The 24,292-nt window shown below is 40.7% G+C and overlaps 1 protein-coding gene across 3 annotated transcripts in view; it reads right to left on the bottom strand.

Annotated features, from left to right (window-relative positions):
* The window catches only part of LOC129706149 (peroxisome proliferator-activated receptor alpha-like), a 47,012-nt gene that overhangs the window by 19,789 nt on the left and 2,931 nt on the right, over nucleotides 1–24,292 (bottom strand). For all 3 annotated transcript variants that reach the window (XM_055650169.1, XM_055650171.1, XM_055650170.1), the window contains exons 2-5: nucleotides 22,082–22,172; nucleotides 11,101–11,340; nucleotides 6,281–6,441; nucleotides 4,495–4,633 (exon numbers count right to left, since the gene is read on the bottom strand). In XM_055650169.1, coding sequence (XP_055506144.1) covers nucleotides 4,495–4,633; nucleotides 6,281–6,441; nucleotides 11,101–11,302 — 502 coding nt within the window. In that variant the 5' untranslated portion in view covers nucleotides 11,303–11,340; nucleotides 22,082–22,172. The remainder of the gene's footprint in view (nucleotides 1–4,494; nucleotides 4,634–6,280; nucleotides 6,442–11,100; nucleotides 11,341–22,081; nucleotides 22,173–24,292) is intronic.

Genomic DNA, 24,292 nt, shown 5'->3' with positions numbered 1-24,292 from the left:
CAGATTTTAAAGAGTTAAGAAACCATACTTTGTGATTTTTGTAAATTACCTCCATATACTAGGGGCAATTTACAGTGACCAATTAACCTACTAATCTTTTTGGGACAGGAGGAAAGCACTCCACCTGGATAAAACATACATTCTCAGGGGGAGAATATGGAAACTCCATAATGTCAGAGGTCAGGATTGAACCCAGGCTGCTGGAGCACCATGCCACATATGAAATGATGGCATATAAAAAGATCAACAGGTATGATCTGACAAGGGGTCTGAGTGAAGCGGGGCTCGATATTTGTTCACACAACAAAAAAGGGGCCAATGCTCCAAAAAAAAGGGGCCAATGCTCCTTAATACTGAGTTAGAAACATAGACATAGAAACATAGAAATTAGGTGCAGGAGTAGGGCCTTCGGCCCTTCGAGCCTGCACCGCCATTCAATATGATCATGGCTGATCATCCAACTCAGTATCCCGTACCTGCCTTCTCTCCATACCCTCTGATCCCCTTGGCCACAAGGGCCACATCTAACTCCCTCTTAAATATAGCCAATGAACTGGCCTCAACTACCCTCTGTGGCAGAGAGTTCCAGAGATTCACCACTCTCTGTGTGAAAAAAAGTTCTCCTCATCTCGGTTTTAAAGGATTTCCCCCTTATCCATAAGCTGTGACCCCCTTGTCCTGGACTTCCCTAACATCGGGAACAATCTTCCTGCATCTAGCCAGTCCAACCCCTTAAGAATTTTGTAAGTTTCTATAAGATCCCCTCTCAATCTCCTAAATTCGAGAGAGTATAAACCAAGTCTATCCAGTCTTTCTTCATAAGACAGTCCTGACATCCCAGGAATCAGTCTGGTGAACCTTCTCTGCACTCCCTCTATGGCAATAATGTCCTTCCTCAGATTTTGAGACCAAAACTGCACGCAATACTCCAGGTGTGGTCTCACCAAGAGAGTTAAGGTGTAGTTGAACACATTTCTGGATGCCCAAGTACTACTGGGAAATTAGTTTCCTCACTTGTCTATAACCATCATTTTACTGAGTGTACAACAGACTTATGTAGCAGCCACACAGTTTCTCATAATTTTCTAGGACAGTAATGTGCATAAATTATAACATGTTATGCACATTGTAAATGCTTCCTGTTGTAATTTTTATGTAATCGTCTGATTCAATATACCTCACTTTAACCAGAATGTATTGTCAGCTATATCCTGAATTAGGCATAAATCTTGCAAGTTATTTTCAGAATATGGGGAATATGAAATTATGAATTGCCGGAAGTGCTTCAGTGAACAAAAAAGGTTAACATAGTTAATATCTTACAATGTACTTGTAAACATTTCTCTATCACTCATAAGTTCAACTGGTTTATTTAAAGACAATAACCTGCTTCTATGCTAACCCACAGAAATAACTGATATATATCGTACACCAAACTCTTCTCTAAAATGTCTGAAAAGTATCATACTAAATATATACTACTAAACCACCAGTTTATAAGAAGTAAAAGATAAATTTGTTTGGCAAGTGTAATTACGATATGCCTGCATAAAAACAAATTACTATGAAGTTACTACCCTGCATGTCCTATCCTTCCCTTTCTAATTGACGTATTTAGAAACTTGTACAACCTTCACTTTTAAATAAGGGTTATAGGTCTTGTAATCATACGTACTATGTTACCTTGGCAAAATAAATCCAAGGGCAATGGCCTGAGTAATGGAAAGGCAAAATAAATAAAGTGAGACATACAATTCTATCATAGCTCATAGATTTCAATCAATAAGTCTCAGAATCAGACCTCATTGTCAGGCATTCATTTGCCTGGTTGAACATCCTCACATTGAACAACTTCTAATTTAGCTCCACTCACTTTCTCCATATCAAAGTTTAGATGTTTGCATTTCATGGGCCCAGCTATGTCTGTATTTTGTGGAATATGTGGAACAGTCTTAGGCCAATTCTCTTAACTCTTTTCAGAGTACATAGATGACTGCTTTCGGAACTTGAATATGTCATCACCTTTTCTGCCAATTTCAACCCTGCTCTCACTTTCACATGCTCCATCTCTGATTCCTGTCATCCCTTTCTTTCCATCATCTCAGGGGATAGGTTAGCGACAAACATCCATAACAAGCACACATTCCCACAACTATCTTGACTCTACTTCCTCCCATTCTACAATTTCCAAAGGTGTCTCTGAAATGTCTTCCTTCTTTCTGAACTGTGGCTTCCTCTCTAACTTAATGGACAGAGCACTTACATATCTGATCTAGTTGCTGCACCTCTGCTCTTAACCTACCTCTTTTTAGGCAATGTAAACACAGCATTTCCCTAATCCTTGTCTTCCACGCCATCGGCTTCCAGATTCAACAGATGATCCTTCATCTCTGCCAGTTCCCACAAGATTCTACCACCTGACATGTATTCCCCTGCCCTTTGATCATTTCAAAGTAATCGCTCCCTTTGTAACTCTGTGATCTGCACTCGTATCTACTTATCATTCTCCTGCATAAAGAATTTCCGATGTAACACCTGTCCTTTCACCTCTTCGCTTCCAACCATCCAAGGACCAAACTACCTTTCCAAGTAAAGCAGCAATTCATATGTGCTTCTTCCAACCTATGTACTACATTCAATTTTCACAATGTGGCCTCTTCCACATTTCAGAATCCAAACATTGCTTGTGCGATCGCTTAGCGAAACTCGTGTTCAGGAGTGATCCTGAGCTTCTGGCTAAATGCCACAATTTCACTCCCATTTGACCTTCATCTGTGGCCTCCTGCAATGTTGCAATGAGGTCCAGCACAAGCTTGAAGAACATCACCTAATTTTCCACCTAAGCACATTGAAACCTTCCAGAAGTAAATTATCCAACTGTTGGGAGTTCACTCTTTCTGTCTGCATCAGAAGTAGCCATTTCTGCCTATAATCATATTGACTCAGAGATTTTTTCCTCTCTGAGAAACATTGTCTGACCTGTTGGACATGCCCCACTGCCTTGATTTTAGCAACACAATACACAGACAAAGCAGCATAATCTATGCTTACTGTGACATTTAATTTATTTTGGACTCACCTTATCAGAGATAATATTTTTATTTCAAAAATAAACTTTATTCATAATATAAAGTATACAAAAAAGAACAGTGCAAAACTCTTTACATTCTTAGTGTTTTCAACCTATACATTCACCATGGCTGGTTTTATACATGGTGGTATTAGCACATCCTTTTTGTACATAGCACCATTGACACTTTATGTGGCCCTTCGTGGTGTTGTTTGAGGGGTTTCCCCACTGATTCAGCCCCTCAGTAACCGGAAGGACCTGAGACGGTGATTCAGCACTAAGTTTCAGTGTTCTGAAGGGGCATCTCCTCAGGTTTTGGCTGAACTTCAGCCCCACACTCTTGGTATTTGGTCACCCAGTATGGGGGAGGGAGGGGGGGGGGGGGGGGGGGCAGGGGGCAAGGGACAGTCAGTTGGGGGGGAGGGGGGGGGGGGGGCAGGGGGCAAGGGACAGTCAGTTGTTATTTCCCAGTCGGTTTGCTCCTGGGCCTGGCCAAGATGGCCATTTAGGGGTCCAGGCAGCAGTGAGTTGAGGGTTCCGCCTGAGTCAATTGCTTGCCCCTCTTCTGGACCTACGTCTGTGTCCGCATGTCCCTGGAGAGGGAGAACACGGTGTCCAATGGGAATCTGGAAGCCTTCCGCCATCGCTGGTTGCCGTGGGAGGTCGAGTGCATTGTAGATAAGGATGGCAACATACTGTTTGATTGATGTTTGCAAACTGCCAATGGCATTTTGATCTTTCCGGTACTCTGTATCTGTGATTAATTGAATAAAATCTCCTTGTTAAGGGAAAAAAAAGCTTCAATGCACCCCTCGGCACATACTTTCCTGCAGTCTGGAATGTGCCAGTCCGTAGCGTTCCATTATGAACATCTCAATGTGCTGGAAGACCAACAAGTTTTGGGCCAAAGAGCGCTCCATGCTGAACCACTGCTTGATGGACGTAGTTGTAGGTGTTTCGAAAACTCTTTCCATGAAAGACAGGTAACATGGCAATGTCCAACTGACTGGCACATCGCATGGCAACAAGGCCAGGCCCATCCTTCGCAACACCAAGAAGTTAATGCAGGTCCTAGCAACTGCTGCATGACCCATCAACTGATCATTGCTTTTATCCTCTATACAAAATCTAGCTGGCGCAGCAAAAGTGGGATGGGCTGCGTGCCACGTGGGTCACTACATGAAAAGAGATATATTAATCCAGAACCAGCTAACTGAAGAAGGGTTTCGACCAAAACGTTGCCTATTTCCTTCGCTCCATAGATGCTGTCTCACCCGCTGAGTTTCTCCAGCATTTTTGACTACCTTCGATTTTCCAGCATCTGCAGTTCCTTCTTAACAACCAGCTAACAATTTAGGCACTTTTAATCAGTCAAACAGTGTTCCAATTTTGTCCCCAGATTTTCAGAAACCACCCTCACGTACCATTATGTGACATTCCAACAGAAAGGCACTTCTGAAAACGACAGCACTGGCATTTGTTCCGGTTCTTTTTTTGAATCTTACAATTACGTTCACACTGATCGTAGTCCAGTTTCAATCGTATGGTTCGCCGAAAAAAGCCCTGTAACATTAAAAGTCAAAGTGGCATTAATGAAGCAGCTTGATTTTAAATTGAATAGTAATATTTAATAACTGCATTTTCTGCGACTTTCTGAAACAAAATTCTGAGAAAATTACTGATTTGATAATCTAATGCCTGGTCCAAAATAATCCTCCTGGACCTTGTTTCCCCATTTGCAGAAAACAATAAGCAATAAGAGCTATAAACCGTCACTTCTATAGCCATGGTTTGAGCTAAAATTGTAATTATAATCCAAAATTAATTGGTCAACTGAAACATGTGTTTTAATAATGATTATTGAAATCATCGTCAATAATTCGAAAAAAATCCAAATTATAGTTTTTGTTCCCATTTCATCATTTAGCTCTGAGGGAAAATTTCTTCATGGAGATCTTCAAAGATCATTAGCATTCTCTACCTCAGTTATTGGTTTTATTCAAGACCAAGATAAGTAGTTCTGGAGTATTAAAGAATCAAAGCAAATTAAATTCGGGCAAGAAGGTGGCTTGATGCACAGGATCCAGTGTGATCTAACAGAAAAGGAATGTTGCATGATTGAGAATTGTTTGACAGACAGGATACAGGGATGGACACAAATAGGACGTTGGGGGTGATAGGCAATAACTAATGGTCCATCACAGGGATCATGGATTGGGCACCAGCTATTCACAATACACATCAATGATTTGGATGAGGTACAAATTTGTATGGGATTTCGAGTTCAAGACAAGTTAGACAAGTTGAGGAAGAGGGCAAATATGCGGAAAGTACAGTGTAAAGTGGATAAATGTCAAGTTCACCATTTTGGGAGGAAAACAGAGGGGCAGAATATTACTTAAATGTGAACGATTTGGAAATGTTGTTGTAAAAATGGACATGGTTGTCCTTATAGGCTAATCATTGAAACAATGTGGTTACGGAGGTAAGTGGCCTTCATTACAAGACATTTGTGCACCGAAACAAGTTTGATTTGCAAATTCTAGAGGACCTTAGTGAGAACACACATGGAGCCCTGAATGCAGTTTTGCTCTCCTAGCTAAAGAAAGGATATAGGGATGCAGCCTTGAATCACTGGAATAGAACCTGTGTACAAAGTAAGATTTGGTCAACTAGGCCTGGATTTGTTGTAGTTGAGAAGAATAAGAAGGGTTCTCGTTGAAACATGCAAGATTCTCACAAAACCAGAATGGATGCAGGCAGGATATTTTCCCTCACTGGGGATGGTGGGTGGTGGAGGAGTCAGAATGTTCTCAAATGAAAAGGTCATCATCACAGGATATTGGATACTATTAGAATGGAGATCAGGTGAAATTTCTTCACAATGAACTTTGAAATTCTCTGTCATGGAAAGTGGTTAAGGCCAAGCCCTGAATATATTTATGAAATAGGTAGGTATACTGCTCGATTTCAAAATCTATTGGAGAGGAAAGAGGAATATGATTATAGTCAGAGATTTGTACATCATCAAAAAGGGCTTTTCGGCCGACCACATCTACACTGACCTTTTTTCCCCCTTGTATATGAGTCCTATTTTCCATTTGATGGTGAGCTTCAGGATCATCACCAATTTCACTGAATGGCAGAACGGGTACAAAAAACTAAATGTACTCCCATGTTTAATAAACAACATTAACATAGCACACAAACCTTACAGCCTTCACAGGCATGGACGCCATAATGGAAGCCAGAAGCCTTGTCTCCACACACTCGACATTCAATGCATAGGCCAGATGTGGAAGCATCATCTTGGGTCAATGGAGTAGTAGGTAAGATTACTGATGATGGACTTGATGCTGGAGAAATTGTATCTGAGTGCAGATGGGGAAAAAATCAAATAAGATTTGGGAGTAGTTCAAGTAAATATTTTAGTTATTTTACTCCTTAACTAGAGTGATTTTAATAACGCAGAAGGGTAGTTTAAGAAAGCAAAACAGTGTAATATTACAAAATGCAAATAATCCATATTGTTCTTCCTGATAATGAGCAATCCATCTCAATGCACAACTGGATCAAGTATGGCCAGAGAATGAAAAAGACAGCAGAAGTGTTTCTTCAAATGAGGAATGATTTTAATTTACAACATTTGTATTCAACCTACCAAAGATGACCCAACATTCTGCTTTCTACATAGAATATGGAATCTTAAAATGATTCTTGGAAAATCCCAGGTATTAACAAGAGAAAATCTTTCATTATCACTATCCAGTTTGATTGAGTATCAACCAGCATATGGAAAAGGTAAGCGTCTTAAAATGAGAAAGCACTATTTCACTGCATTGAGATATTTTCATTAGGAAGATGTTGCATATATGCACCATCTTTTGTGAATTCAGAAAATATTTAAATGTTTTGCAGGTAATTATAATTTTGGAAATATGGCAGCCATTCTGTGCAAGCAAGCTCCACAGAGAGCAGAATGGAAATAAACTGAAAACCTGTTTAATTGATATCAGTTCCGTAAATATTGAATAAGACACCAGCAATCTTTACAATTCACTTGACAAGATGCATGGTGCGATGTCTTACTTAACAGATGGCACTTCAATTCAGCACCCCATCTGAAATGTTTTATATACTTTTTATAATTAACTAATGAAGTGTTCAGTGAGGATGCAAATCCACAATCTTCTGAAGCAGGGATAAATGCCACCACTGAGCCACATCTGGTGGAAGGAAAAGAATGCCATCAACAGTTTTGGTAATTAAACCATGCTGCAGCTTTATAGTTCTGTGGTCAGGACACATTTTAAAAGTCACATTCCTTCCTGGCCACCAACAGACAAGTGCAACTCAAAAGTGAGTGAGCAAAGAGCAAAAATACTCTTCACTCCAGCTTATGATTTGGATGAAGTCAATGCCAGAACATATTTGTGCTCAGTGCTTTGTTGTTGTGACAGTACACACTGATACAGTGTATCAGCATCTCTGAAATGTTAAAAACCAGATTATCATTTTTTTAGTTTTTTTATTACAAACTGCTTGCAAAAGTTAAAAAAAATAAAATTCATTAACTAAATTAGGCAGTAGGCCCTTAAACAACTTAAGCAGCTTAGCATGACGATCTTCCATAGATACCAACAGCAGGAAATGATATACATCTTGGTACCTTTTTGTCTAAAAAATGTATGTTTTTACTTTTATGAGGAAGATATGAGCATCGTCAACAGTTGTTCAGCTTTGAGACATCTAAAGAAACAAGCTGACAGATCAGCTACTACCAAACTCAAAATATGTTATAGGAATCTACATATAGAATATGTTATTATTAAATACATATAGAGTACATATAGAGTACATATTTTAGTAGAATAAAGAATCTGCATTTTTATGATATATTATAATCTTACCAAACTAAATTAGATGATATAGATTGTTTGATATATGTCAAAAGACCCAGATAGAAAAAAGAGAACAGCCTCACATTGGCAAGAAGGCATCAATGGTTCATCTGCCAAACAAATGTTGATTCAACACTTTTTCCTGGATATATTTCAAATGCACAACAGAAAGTGGCATATTGAATATTCAAGAACTCAAAATGCATACAAATGTGTGATTTCTTTGTAAGATATCTTAAAAAAGCAAGTGTTTCTCTATATTCTGAATGCTCAATGTGGACATTAACACGTTGAGGAACACAAGAAACAGGAATAGGAGTAATCCATGAGGGTCCTCCTGAACCTGTTCATCTAGCAATAAGGTATTTTGTTTTCCAGACTAGGCCTATAATTGTAATATGTTGAGCATTCACAAAGATATCACTCAGAATCTTAAATACTATCACAAATGTTTCATCATTCAGATCTTTTCTGTTCTGTCACAAATTCATTCTCCTTTACACACTAGTTTCCGGTTTGCAGTGCGACACTGTTGCAGCGGCCCCTACAGCCTGTCTGTCTTGTCTAGTTAAATGTAGTTGTGGTGTTTTTTTATACTGTTTTTTACTGTGTTTATGTGGGGGGGTGGGGGAAACTTTTAAAATCTCTTCCCTGCACGGGAGACCCGACCTTTTCTCTGTCGGGTCTCCGTTGTCGTTGGGGCCTAGCACCGTGGAGCGGCCAATTCAGCCAGAACGACCTGGGGGCTCCAGTCGTGGAGCCTGTGGAGCTGCGGACTTACTATCGTGGGGCTGGCCAGCCTCGGAGCTTGGGGAGCGGTGGTGGATCGCTGCTGCGGCCTGATTCCGGAGCTCAGAGGCTCCAGCAACGCAGCTTCTGTGGACTGTGATATTGGGAACTCGCGGGTCCGGGTGGGAGACCGCTTTTCGGAGCTCCCGCAACGCAACTTCTCCAGCCCATGTCGCGGGGTTGGAACGACCCGGAGCGGGGTCGTGCATCGCCCTGCGCGGTTTTAATGGCCGCGGGACATTCCAGCGCCCGCTGGGGCTCCAACATTGTGACATTTAGACCTGGAGCGGGGCCGTACATCGCCCGGCGCGGCCTAAAATGGTCGTGGGACTTACCATCGCCCGCCTGGGGCTTCAACATCAGGAGAAAAATGGAGAGCAGAGGAGAGAAAAGACTTTGCCTTCCATCACAGTGAGGAGGAGGTTCACTGTGATGGATGTTTGTGTGAATTAAATTGGTTGTGTGTCTAGTAGGAATCGTTTTTGTTTGTATGGCTGTAGAAACAGAGTTTCATTTGAGCCCCACTGAGGTTCAAATGACAATAAATATTGTATTGTATTGTATTGTATACCCATCAATCCCACCTCCTCTCTTAGGGTGAATCTAGCTTCCTGAGAATCGCTCTGTTGTACCTTCATTACACATCAACCAAGGATAATCTATTCTTTATTTGTAACAAGACCAAAAGTGTCCAAACTGCTCCAGGTATAGTTTCAGCTATACTCAGATTCAGATTCAACTTTATTGTCATTGTGCAGTGTACAGTGCAGAGACAATGAAATGCAGTTAGCATCTCCCTAGAAGAGCGACATAAATATGAGCAATAAATAAATCTATTTACGTGCATACAGTCATAGTATGTTTTTCCTGGTGTTGAGTAGTGTAACAGCCACAGGGAAGAAGCTGTTCCTGGACCTGCTGGTCCAGCAACGGAGAGACCTGTAGCGCCTCCCGGATGATAGGAGGGTAAACAGTCTGTGGTTGGGGTAAGAGCAGTCCTTGGCGATGCTGAGTGCACTTCGCAGACAACGCTTGCTTTGGACAGACTTAATGGAGGGGAGTGAGGAGCCAGTGATGCGTTGGGCAATTTTCACCACCCTCTGCAGTGCTTTCCGGTCGGAGACAGAGCAGTTGCCATACCATACTGTGATACAGTTGGTAAGGATGCTCTCGATGGTGCAGCGGTAGAAGTTCACCAGAATCTGAGGAGACAGATGGACCTTCTTTAGTCTCCTCAGGAAGAAGAGACGCTGGTGAGCCTTCTTGATCAGAGTTGAGGTATTGTAGGTCCAAGAGAGGTCATCGGAGATGTTGACTCCCAGGAACCTGAAGCTGGAAACACGTTCCACCTCCGTCCCGTTAATGTGGATGGGGATGTGCGTGCCGCCCCTAGACTTCATGAAGTCTACAATGAGCTCCTTGGTCTTTTTGGAGTTAAGGGCCAGGTTGTTGTCAGCGCACCATGCTGCTAGGAGCTGGACCTCCTCCCTATAGGCTGACTCATCGTTGTTGCTGATGAGGCCAATCACCGTTGTATCATCTGCATACTTGATGATGGTGTTAGTACCGTGTACAGGTGTGCAGTCGTAGGTAAAGAGGGAGTAGAGGAGGGAGCTCAGCACACAGCCCTGTGGAACGCCGGTGTTCAGGGTGAGGGTTGAAGAGGTGTGCCCTGTGCAATTTATTATTCTTATACTCAAACACTCTATAATAGAAATTCAGACCTTCCAGTACCTAACACTATACCCACACTGAGGCAACTGCAAGTGGCAAATCTTCAGCTGTTAGCTTGCAAGTGGCTGAGATTTAAGAAACTGCTCAAAATCAAGAAGAGTTTGCAATGAAGTGAATCTTTCCATTGGCAGAAATGTCAATAACCAAAGAACAGAAATTCAAGTGAATTAACACAAAAATCCAGGAACACTTGGAAATATAGTTCACTTCAAGTGGGCAGGATTTGGTATACCAATTCAACAGTAGCTGCCAAAAGAAATATTTTAAAGGGAAAACATTGCATGCGTGTGGGGAAATAAAATAGCGGAACTTACTGGATTTCTCTTACAGGGAGGTTCAGATTTGATAGTTCTATAACAAATCTGTAAATTTGTAGAGCTGTGTCCCGCGCAGAAGCTGTGTCCCATGCAGGCATAAAACTCTGATTTATTATTTTTCAAGCTATATAGCATAACTGTTAAGTATTAATATGAGACTAAAAATTCAAATGCCAGTTACATCTAATTCGTCTCATTCCAATTACCTTATTTAGAACATATAGGCTGGTATCAGTGACAAATAGCACTGTCCAGCACCCAAGCGACTTCAATTGAAGTAAACCCCTACCTTGCACAGTTTCATTTGATCCAGGACCATTTCCTGAAGTAAGGTTCTCATCAGCACTGAACGTCTCTGAACTGTTGTCCCCTATAGACTGTGAAATGTCCTGTACTTCCTCCATTTCCTGCACCAATTCTCCAGCCAAGGGACTCCTAGAGTCATTTTCAAGTAGTGATAATGGATCAGAGTTGATCTGTGTGTCTACCATTCCAGTTGACACTGTCAGGCAGGTCAACACTCATTAGTCTAAAAAAGAAAACATAATTCACTACTGAATATTGCTATTTAAATTTATGATTAAATTAAGAACCATACATTTCATATTAATAAAAGTACACACAGGAATAATGGGTGACAAAACAGTACATTATCCAAGATTCTCCTGATATTCCCAATCAATGTCACACAGCTTTCATTTTGAAAATGTTTCGACTTTCAAAACTTAAATCACAAGTAAAAGACCTGCAAAAAACAAGCATATTTTCATAAAAACAACATCCTCTGCTCTTTACCATGACGTTCAATAAACTACAATTTGTGTTCTGTAATTTCAGACAATTACATTTCTTTAACATATCTATCCAACAACTTTTTAAATCTGTTTATTATTCTTCATTTTTCAGTTGAGCTTGAGAATAATTTCACTGACAAATATCGTAGCTACTATAAGTTCTTATATTGAAAGAATTTTAAGATATTAACTGACATATTTTGTTAGATACACTGTATTGTGCATGATACAAGGAGAACCTGGAAAATATTAGAAAATCTACAAGCTGAATAATTAACACTTATGAAAAGAAACAGAGTACACGCAAGTAGACATTTAGTCCCTCAAGCTTCAACTAAATGACGATTGATTGGCATGTCAGATTAAAGAAAATTACACGGCTATATACAGACATTTAAAACAAGACAGGAACTCAGGAAAAGGTAGGACCACTTAAGGATAAAGGAGGGAATTTATGCCAATGTGCTTCATGTCAATCGTAGGGAAGCTGATGGAGAGGATTATTTGGGATAGGATTAACTTACATTTGGAAGAGAATGGGATAATTATGGACATCAGCATGGCTTTGTCCATGGCAGGTCATGCTTTACTAACTTGATTGTGGTTTTTGAGGAGATGATTCATGAGGGTAGGACAGTGGATGATGTCTGTATGGTTTCCAATAAGGCATTTGATAAATGTCCCTCAGGGTAGGCCAATGCAGAAGATTAAGATGCATCAGATCCATGGTGACCTCTTAGTTGGATTCAGAACTGGCTTACCCATTGAAGATGGAAAGTGGTGGTGGAAGGAGGACTATGACCGGGTCTGTTCCATAGGGTTCTGTGCTGGGATTTTGGTTGTTTGTGATATATATATATATATTAAAAATTAGGGTGTAAATGTAGACGGTAAGTTTATTGAAGACACCAAAATTGGTGGACCTGCACAGGGTGAGGAAGGCTGCAAAAGAATACTTTCAGTGTGCAATAGATTTTTCATGTCTTTAATATTGAGTTGAAATACATCTCTGCTCTAGACATCCTTCAAGGAGTCTGAATATTAAGGGACAGTGGATGTGATCATTTTCGGATCAGACCAGTGGTAATGAGATGGAAATAGGTATTATCAGTCTACAGGTGGAAGCTGAGACTATACTTTGACGATGTTACCAAGAGGCAGCAAGTAATTGAGAGTATTGGGGATCCTTGTGGAATGGTGGGTGTAGCCATGCAGGAACAGTAAGAAAACACACTGTAGGTAACATGATCATAACTCGATATAAGCTTGGAACAGTCAAGTGTGATCTTATCCAGCTCGACCACAGTGGGGAGGCACTGGAGGAGGATTGAATGGCAAACTATCTCAAAGGCTGCACACTGTTCCAGTCAGAAATAGATTGAAAGCATCCCTTTGTTACAATCATTTAGAATGTCATTGTTAACTCTAAAGAAAGTTTCTGGCACTGTCATCAGGATGAAAATCTATCTGCACGGATTCAAAGATTTTCAAGAAAGTTTAGTCATGGCTATGACATGGTTAAAAGCCTTGGAGAGAAAAGGAATTTGGAGGTGGAGTCATGGTTTTGAAAGTGTTTATTTTTTGTGTCAAGCAATTATAGCAGCTCACTAAAGAATTGTTAGCAGTGGATCCTTCCGATCATCACAGAACAGGTTCAGACATTTTCCCCCCACTTGTGCTGACAGCATAAGTCATATAGAGGCTTGCATGTAAAACATTACTGGGAAATCAATTCAAGTAAGCCTCATTGCATGCCTCCTAAAGTGACAAATTTATTTTCTTTCTTTCTTTCCCATTTGAATCCGAGGACCTAAACTTACAGATTGAATTTATTGAATGGCTTGATTTGAAAAAGAATTTCAATTATCAAATGTTGGATACAAAAATTAACAATTGGAGCTAAGAATTAGAATACAAGGTAATTCCTCAGCTAAATGTCCCTCAAATTTAAAACTGTTCTCAAAATGGATGTTTCATTGTAGTTTCGAAAGATCTGTTTTCTATACCTAAAGGTTTAAAAGAAACTGGTTGGATTAATCCAACCCAGATAAAAACAAACTTTTGTTAGTCAATCACTGACCAGCCTGATAATCTCCATGGTGAAATTTGCAGCTGGAGAGTGCAAAAGGCAGACACATGACAATCGAATTTCAAGGTCACAGTATCCAATTTTAATCTGCTCATACTCTGAAATTTTAAAATAAAAATTGTATTCCACCATCTATATTTTATTTAAACATTCAAAACATTGTTATGAACTTAGTGCTCAAAATAGTAGTGTGCAGTGTGTCAGGGTGAATGGGTTTACTTAAATTGATAAGAGTGAACAGGTTCATTCAGACAAACATGTGGGGGCTGGTAGAGGACAGGCCAAAAGTCTGCAATGATACTGTACGGCAAAGAACTGCAACATGGGAACAGTGTTTTCAGTTCACTGAGGGCAAACTTCAACTTGGGAGTTTACCATGTACAATTTATTAATAGTTGACTGGATTAATATGACACTTTCTGAACCGGCTTCAAATATATAGTGACAAAACAACCAACTCTTCAGATGAATATGAAATATAGCTTCTAAACTGGACTGATCAATATTTTCAAAAATATTTGTTCTTTTAAATCTAATTTTGAGCATATGTGCTACTCAGTTATTCAGTTAAAAAGGATTAAGATTAGAAGGAACTGTGTGGATGGTGTACTAGGATAAATATTGTTGCTTATAATTGGAAGTACCGGCGTTCAGACATTGAAAATGCAAGAAGTCCTGGAGTTCCCGCATATGTGGAAGTCTAAAGGACCTGTCCCACGAGCATGCGACTGCATGCGGCAAGCGCGACCTAACACGGTCGCTTGAGCCATCCGGCCTCGCAGGACCGGTCCCACTTCGATCGCCGGAGCCGTATGGAGTTGTGCGGCGCTGGTCCCGACTTCGCACAGGGCTCCGAAAAACTGACACAGTCCAAAAATTCCGCGCGGCAACAGCCTGCCACATGGAATTACATGGTGCATAAGATTAGGGCTGCAGGTTAGAAAGGAGGCAACATTTCTCAAAATTATTTTAATGCTCATTATTTTTCTCTTTCACGTCCCTTTCATCTGTCAAGATTGTCAGGGGCATGCAGGAGGGGGGCCTATGCATCATGCCGCTTGAGGCCTAGTCACCCTGCCACTTCCCTTGGTGTAAAGGGCAAATCAGATCATTGCTCTGCATCTCGCCAAGGTGAGTGAAGAGAAGCGTGGACCAAACTCCAACAGGGGTATCCTATAAGCTTTGGCCTATAAAGGTTGCAATGCCCAATTGGATAGTAAAGAAACAATAGGGCATACAAGGGTGGCAATGCATTAGGGATTGGATGGTAAAGAAAAAAAGCAATAATTGGTACCATATGGGGTCGGAGGAAAAAGTAAACTTTGGTAATTATTACAGTACTATCTGCTTACATATATTATCTTTACTGCACATATTTATAAACACGGTGACTTACCAATGTGACCCCTCTAGCTTCCTTGCTAACTGGAAAAATACTGTGATCAAATGATTTAAGAGATCTCATTAATTGATCAGTTCACCATAGAGCATCTTTTTTTTTTTTAATCAAACTCAGATTTCACACAAAATAAAACTGGCTATCCCACCTTTCACTATGACAGTTTAACTAGAAAGGGTAGGAAGATGGCAAGGCAAACTATCCATAAAGTCGCCCTTCAACGGCACAAGATTGTTTACCATCTCAGACTCCTCCATCATGATAATTGCATGACATATACACAAGAAGGAGATATAAAATAAAAGGCAGGATTTTAAGTAACACGAGGAAAAACTTTGGAATCCAAATGCACTATCTACAGACGAGATGGAGGCAGGTTTCATTACCAGATAGTTCATGGGGCAGGGAGATGTTGACCTAAAATGAAGGACAAAAGAAACAAGGGAGATGGCAGGAAACACAGTTTTAAGACGAGAAAGGTTGTGTTACAGATAAAGACGATGGGGAAAAAAGTAATTCAGGATTTTCAAAAGAGAATTTGATATGCAGTTGAAGGAAATTAATTTGCAGTGCTGTGTGAAAGCAACAAATTGGGAATATAGGACTGCTCTATATATTAGCAATATGGATTTAATGGGCCACAAGACTTTCTTCCGTTATTTAATGTTACAATGACTCAATGGATTAGGCACACAATTTATAGTCCTTTAAACTTTTCAATCCATTCACATGATAGCCTGTTTCCATGCGGTATCACCCTAGAGCTATATAGTATGGAAAGTTATACAGCAGAGAAATAAACTCTCCATCCCAACTTGTCCGTGCCGATTAGCTGTCTACCCAAATTAGTCCCATTTGCCTGCGTTTGGCCCATAGTCCTCTAAACTTTTTCTATTCACGTATATCCTTCTTGTTGCTGGGCAACCAAAACTGCACACAAATCCCTGTGCTGTCTCACCAACTTGTACAGCTGTAACATGACGTTCAAATTCCTGTACTCAATGACACGACCGACGAAGGCAAATGGCCTTCTTCACCATCCTATCTACCTGTGATGTTATTTTCAGGAAACTCTGTATCTCTCTATAGATCAGGCCCTCTTGTCCTGGCAACATCCCGTAAATCTTCTCTGTACTCTTTCCATTTTAATGGCATCTTTCCTATAGCAGGGTGAGCAAAATTGATAATTATACTCCCAGCATGGCCTCACCAGACTTGTACAACTATAACATAACATCCCAACTTCCATACACAATTTTCTGACTGATGAAGGCCAGCATGCCAAAAGCATTCTTCTCCACCCTACCTACCTGCGATGCCATTTTAGGGAAAGCGCCCCCTTAATTTCCCTCGAGTGTATTGCAACATCGGCATCAACAAATTTGCTTGATCCCAACTGGCTACATGACTTATGCCCCCCTTTTCCTTGATAATCCAGAGCTTCCTAACCCTGCCAGCCTTGCCCCTCCCAGGAAGATATTATCCTTGAACTCATCCTAACTCACTTTTAAAAGCCTCCCAATTGCCAGATGCCCCATTACTTGCAAACAACTTCCCCCAACCAACTGCTCCAAGTTTCAGTCAAATACCTTCAAAATCTGGGTGCTGTTTCGGGTCAAGACCATTCTTCAGTCATATACCTCTTGCTTGAGAAAACTTTGCTGGACACACTTAACAAATTCCACCTACCCAGGCCCTTTTTACTATGGCAACCCAGTCAAGGAGAGGGAAGTTGAAATCACCTGCTACCACAACCCTATTATTCTTACAACTATTTGCGATCTCCCTACATTCTTGCTCCTCTAATTCCCGTAGACTATTGGGGAGGTGGGGTTAGTGTAATCCCATCAATTTCACAGGGATGAGGATAGGTGATTGTGAGTGGGATATTTGTTATACTGATTGTATTGGGAAGGGTGATTATAGGGTGATGGGTTGTATATATGACTAAGATACTGTATAGTATATGAGGGTTTTTTCTTTTCTTTTTTTCTCTTTTTTGTATGGCTTTGTAAATATTTGATTAGTGTATAAATGTAAATAATTTGGTGTACATATAGCTACTGGTGTACATATGGTGTACATATTGCTGCTATATTTGTATAAGATAATTATAAGGGGTGGGAATTAATAAGCTTTGGCTTCTTCCTGCTCCTGACATACAATTTCATTTATTTATAGATATTGTTTATGACTTTATAAATATTCTTGTTTTGTTTTTTGTATGCTGTTTCACACTTGCTTTTTATTCTTGTCGAAATAGATAGATAGATAGATAGATAGATAGATAGATAGATAGATAGATAGATAGATAGATAGATAGATAGATAGATAGATAGATAGATAGATAGATAAATAAATGGATAAATAAAGCCTTCTACAAAATCCTCCTCATGAACTTAAACTCTGAAAGTAAGAGAAATGCCCTTCGGATTGTTGAATCAACTAACCAGGCATAATTGTGAAAAAAAAAACTTTCATTCAAAGTCTCAATATCATACATTATGATAGATAATATAAATATAAACAACAGAAAGGCATAAAATAAAGGGGAAGGGAATTAAATGGAACACAATAACTGTAAAATCCTTTAAATCCAGGGACACTTCTGCCTACAGTGCGGCCAGGTCGAACCTGAACAAAGGCATAAAAAAGGCCAAAGACACCCACAGGCAAAGGGTGGAAGACCACTTCAATACCGCGGACACCAGAAGCATGTGGCAGGGTGTCAGGGACATCACTGACTACAAGAGCAGCCCCGCCTGCCCCACGGTGATATCACACTGGCCAACGAACTAAACACCTTCTTTGCCCGCTTCGAAACTGGCAACACCACCAGGAGTGGAATAACCCCAGCCATGGCGGAGGGACAGGCCTTAACACTGAGCACTCAGGAGTTACAATGCGCCCTGCGTAGGATCAATCCACGTAAGGCTGCAGGCCCGGATGGAGTCCAAGGAAGGGTACTAAAGGACTGTGCTGTACAGCTGGCGGAGGTATTCACGAGAATCTTCAATCTATCTCTCACAGGCAACGGTCCCCAAGTGCCTGAAAACAGCCACCATAGTGGCGGTGCCGAAAAAATGTCCAAAGTCACCAACCTGAATGACTACCGCCCAGTTGCCCTAACTCCAATCCCAATGAAGTGCTTCGAAAGGCTTGTCCTTTCCCATATCAAATCCAGCATCCCTGCCTCACTGGACTCTCTCTCATCAATTTGCATACAGGGCAAATAGATCAACAGAGGATGCCATCTCACTGGCTCTTCACACTGTCCTGACTCACCTGGACAGACACGGCACGTACGTGAGGATGCTCTTCATTGACTATAGCTCTGCATTCAATACGGTCATCCCCACCAAGCTCACCACCAAACTCCACCAGCTAGGCCTCAGCTCGTCGATATGCGATTGAATCCTGAACTTTCTGACGGAGCGACCGCAGGCAGTGAGACTGGGCCCGCACCTGTCCTCCACTATCACCCTGAGCACCGGCACACCACAGGGCTGTGTACTAAGCCCCATGCTCTACTCCCTCTTCACTCACGACTGTGTTCCTGAATTCGACACCAACGCCATCGTGAAGTTTGCAGCCGACACAACAGTGATTGGACTGATCACCAACGGTGATGAAACAAAATACAGAGCGGAGGTGCAGAACCTGGCGGACTGGTGCACACGTAACAACTTGTCACTAAACCCCTCCAAGACCAAGGAGCTGATTATTGACTTCAGGTCCCATAATGGAGAATACGCCCCAATCTCCATCTACGGGGAAAGTGTGGAGAGAGTGTCCAGCTTTAAGTTTCTGGGCACTCACATTTCTGAGGACCTCACATGGTCCACCAACACCGCTGCGCTGGTCAAGAAGGCACAGCAACGACTGTTCTTCCTGAGGACATTAAAAAAGACTGGTCTGCCCCAACAGCTGCTGACAACGTTCTACCGCTGCACCACAGAGAGCATATTAACGTATGGCATCTCTGTGTGGTATCTCAGCTGCACGGAGGCGGAGAGGAGAGCTCTTCAGCGCGTCGTCCACAGAGCGCAGAGGATCATTGGGACACAGCTACCAGCCTTGGAGGGCATCTACCACACACGGTGCCTCAGGAAGGCCGTCAGCATTCATAAAGACTCCTCACACCCTTGTAATGGACTGTTCGAACTACTTCCCTCCGGCAGACGTTACAAGGCCTTCTACGCCCGAACCTCCAGACTCAGAAACAGCTTTATTCCCAGAGCTATAGTGGCTCTGAACCGGCCCTGCTGAGTGCCCCCCATCCCCCCTGGACTGTCTCCCTCGGATGGTCACGTCACACAGCTATTTATTTATTTTACTCTTCATTTACATCGGTTGGAAGCTGCATATTAAATCTCGTTGCACTGACGTGCAATGACAATAAAATATATTATTATTATATTATTATTATATTATTTATGCTGAAATCTTGAATAGCTTTTTAAAGAAGTTTTGTATTTCCAAGCAATCTTGTATCAAATCTCCAGACCTAAAATAGCCTGTGTTAGTGACTGGAAAGTATGTTACATCTGAAAAATCCTTAACACATCCATTTTTTTCATCCAGCACACACCTATTCAATACTGTATCCTGGATCTAGCATACAGGTAAGCATTGAAAAAGTGAATGTGACTTGATTCCCTGCATTTGTCTTGTATGCTTGCACTATTCGTTAGTTATGAAGATATTGTTCTACAACAAATGGATGTCATTAAGTATAACATTCATTCTAATCATTGCAAAATTGAGTTTCCAAAGCTGTCCCCTGTAATTCAACATATTCACCACTTGAAACTTATAATGACAATGGTGTCCATTCTGCCCACTCGGATGATATCAGCCCCATGGGAACAAACCATTGCCCAATGTCCTTTCCCTATCACTGTAAACTATTCCTTCTTGCATATGTCGATCATTCCCCAACTTTCTTTTAACATAAATCTACATGAAAGGGGAATTTATATGACCCAGTTAATCTACCGGCACAACATTGGATTGTGGAAGAAAATTAGAGCATGTGGTGGCAACTTATTCTGTCACAAAGGGACATGTAAACTATGCACAGACAGCACTTGATGGCAGGACTGAATCCAAATCTGGGAACTGGGAGACAGCAGCACTAACTCTGCCCATCCAGTCACCTTGTACTTGCTGAAATGCAAATCCTTCTACAGTCTCAACATTCCCCACATCTATATCCACAAGACCTGTAACTCTCCAAGATTTCATTGCTCCTCCAAAATCTTGACAAGTTTACTTGTTCTACCAGTGGTGAATTTGCAACCCTGCAATTCACATCAAAAAGCTCTCAGCCACTAATGCTCTTTTATCCTTTAATGCATTCCATCAAACCTACCACTGGACAGATTTTTGGTTGTCTGCCCCAGATATCTTTATCAGCTAGAATCAATCATCTGCTTGATTACACACACATGAGGTGACTTGGTATATTTTTGCTACATAAATGAATGATCTTGCTGTGATAATGCATCAGGCTCCTTAATTTACTAAAAATAGAATAAAATCACACTTTCAGTTATTCAATGGATTCAGAAAATTTTAACTAAACATTGCGGTTGTATTCCCTTTTAATTTCTAACTCACTAACCTTGATTATTACATTTATAAATATGCTATATATTTTGCATATATTCAATCATCAATGCATTCCATTGTTTTTTTTCTTGGTTTTCTTCCTGGAGGGCACACAAAACCTCCTGGAAATAGTGAACAGGTGTAGAAAGAATGAGTTCAAATAAATTATAATTAATGGAAAAAAAGTTTTTAAAAACTACTGGGATTGAAAGGGAAAAATCCTCAGGACCTGATACCCTGCATGCTAGGGTTTTGAAGGTGGTGGCAATCGAGATGCACGGGTTGCAATCATCCAGAATTTCATAATTTCTCAAATGGTTCCCACAGACTGGAAAGTAAAAAAGAGAGCGGAAGCAGGGATAGATATAGAAAAATAGGTGCAGGATTAGGCCATTTGGCCCTTCGAGCCAGCTGATCATCCTAAATCAGTACCTCGTTCCTGCTTTATCCCCTATATCCCTTGATTCCTTCAGTCCTAAAAGCTAAATCAAACTCTCTCTTGAAACTATCCAGTGAATTGGCCTCCACTGCCTTCTGTGTTAGAGAATTCCACAGATTCACAACTCTCTGGGTGAAGAAGTTTTTCCTCATCTCAGTCCTAAATGGCCTACCCTTTATTCTTAAACTGTGACCCCCGGTTCTGGACTTCCCCCAACATCGGGAATATTTTTCCTGCATTTAGCCTGTCCAATTCTTTAACAATTTTGTATGTTTCTATAAGATTCCCCTCTCGTCCTTCTAAATTCCAGTGAATACCAGCCCATTCATCATATGTCAGTTAACCTGTTATCAATAATAAGAAAGATGTGAGAAGGAAACAGAAAATGATCATATTTAGCAGGCTCAACGTGGACTTATGAAATGAAAATTATTTTTGACAAATTTATTAGTCGTTTGAAGCGGCAAACCAGTTAGCACCCTTGCCAAATTCCTCTTTGGCAATATCATCAATTTATACCCTGGTTAAAGGATATGGTTAAGCATTTCCAAAATGCACCTCCTCTTCTCTGAACGATTTAATGATTTTTTTTGTTTGTCATTGTGGTTAAATTTCTGCACAAATCAGTCTGTCGCATGTCAAAGCTCTAAGTTTTTTTTCGGTCTATATAAATAATTCAAAATACTAATCCAAACTATTTGAAATGATCCGATAGCTTTCCACAATATGAATTCCAAGGGACAGAGATGTATATGTAGTATATGGTGTTCTTAACAAAATTTTTTAAAAAGACAAGTGTTTATGTAGCTTTCATCCCCCCAGGCCACTTTATAGTTAACCAAGAAAAAAATTGAAATGTAATGTAGGCAATGTCGTAGCCACTTTCTACTGAGCAAGTTGTCAAAACAAGAATATGATAACAATCACTTAACTTACCATTTGTGAAGTTGAGCAAGATTTAAATATTTGCTGTGATCCAGGGGATACTGCTGCAAATCTTCAAATCAGCAAATCAGTGCCACAGGATCTAAGAAGGTAGAGAAAGATTAATGTGAAAATGTCACCTGAAGGATTGTAATGAAACAATCCTTCAATACAGCTCTAGAAATAGACCTTTGTGGCCAAATCTTCTGAACAGGCCTTAAACCCACAATATTTTCACTCAGAAGTAAGAGCACAACCAAATAAGGTTTTCTTAGATAAATGACTTAAAGTATAATAGTTTATTTAGGTTTAGGCACATTAGGTACACGTGTACCACCGTACAGTGAACAGCTTGTTTTGCATGCTATTCAAACACATCTGATATACCATACATGTGGTTCTTAACCTTTTTGGCACTAGTACGCGCATACGTGAACAAAATACTCTATGTGGTATGTACCTTTTGTTAGGTATATGTTATTTGTGTCCCCTTCATGACCCCCGGCAAAGTCCCAAATGACCCACAGGGTAAGAACCACTGCCATACATAAACACAATCCAGTCAAACGCAAGTACAATAGAGCAATGGGGAAAACAGAGTACAAATGTGATATACTCAGGTTAAAAATATGCTTTTTTGCAGGGAAGGGACATCAAAATATTGTGTACAATGAATTAATTAATTACAGACTGTTTTAATTTAAACCTTACATTTTTGTCCCTTAATTTTTGTTTTGCAAGAGCATTGAAAACATAATTTATTTCTAACTTCCAATTGGTGTATTTTTGGTTAGATTTAATCCTAATGATTTTTTAATTAATGCGTCTGTTTGGAAATTCTTTTACATTTTTTTTAAACAAGCGCCAAGAAACCAAAAGTTTGCTCAATGTAATTACTGTATCTGTTCCAAAACAATAACTTTCCTTTTGATAAATATTTGGGAAGGATGACTAAATAGCAAAGTCCCTGTACTAAAAATATTAACCCTGAAAGCTATCAACTCTGCTAGAAATCAAAATAGATTAAAGTAAAAGTAAATATTGGTAAAAAAATTATTTAATGCTATTACTTTTTGGTCACTTGGCCTTTCTAAAGCTGTGAAAGTAATAGACAAATACAAGTGGATCACCATTGGCCGCGCAGCTAACATTAGTATGGAAGAGCGGGCATTGGTAGGTTCAGACACTGGTAGGTCCAACCACTGCTAGGTGTGTGTGGGTAGGACATGGGTAGGTCCGAGCCCAGATGGGTGTGGGCACAACCTAATATGGACACAGGTAAGTCCAGGCAAGTGTAGGTCAGGACATAGGTAGGATGAAGCACAGGTAGAACCGGGCACGGGTAGAAATAAGCATTGGTAGGTCCTGACACGGTTAGGACCCAGCATGGGTAGGAATGGGCATGGGTAGGAACAGGCACTGGCACGCTTAGGCATGGGTAGAAACGGGCACTGGTAGGACCTACCAGCATGGATAGGAATGGGCACAGATAAGTCTAGGCACAGGTAGGTCCAGGCATGGGTAGGACCAGGACCAGATAGGAATGAGCATGGGCAGGACTGGCCTTGGGTAAACCCGGACATATGTAGGGTAGATGCAGTACCAGATATAAGTAAGATTCAAGATTCAAGAGAGTTTATTGTCGTGTGTCCCAGATAGGACCATGAAATTATTGCTTTGCTTCAGCACAACGGAATATAGTAGGCATGAATACAGAACAGATCAGTGTGTCCATATACCATGATATAAATATATATACACATGGATAAACAGATAAAGTGCAAATAAACAGATAATGGGCTATTAATATTCAGTTTTGTTTGAGTTGAGTTTAATAACCTAATGGCTGTGGGGAAGTAGCTATTCCTGGACCTGGACGTTGCAGTCTTCAGGCTCCTGTACCTTCTACCTGAAGGTAGCGGGGAGATGAGTGTGTGGCCAGGATGGTGTGGGTCCTTGATGATGCTGCAAGCCTTTTAGAGGCAGCGACTGCGATAGATCCCCTCTATGGTAGGGAGGTCAGAGCCGATGATGGACTGGGCAGTGTTTACTACTTCCTGTAGTCTTTCCCGCTCCTGGGCGCTCAAGTTGCTGAACCAAACCACGATGCAATCGGTCAGCATGCTCTCTACTATGCACCGGTAGAAGTTAGAGAGTCCTCCATGACATACCGACTCTCCGTAATCTTCTCAGGAAGTAGAGGCGCTGATGTGCTTTCTTTAT

The sequence above is a fragment of the Leucoraja erinacea genome, chromosome 19 (assembly GCF_028641065.1).
Source record: "Leucoraja erinacea ecotype New England chromosome 19, Leri_hhj_1, whole genome shotgun sequence".
NCBI lineage: Eukaryota > Metazoa > Chordata > Chondrichthyes > Rajiformes > Rajidae > Leucoraja > Leucoraja erinaceus.
This window is presented reverse-complemented; position numbering and strand designations above follow the sequence as displayed.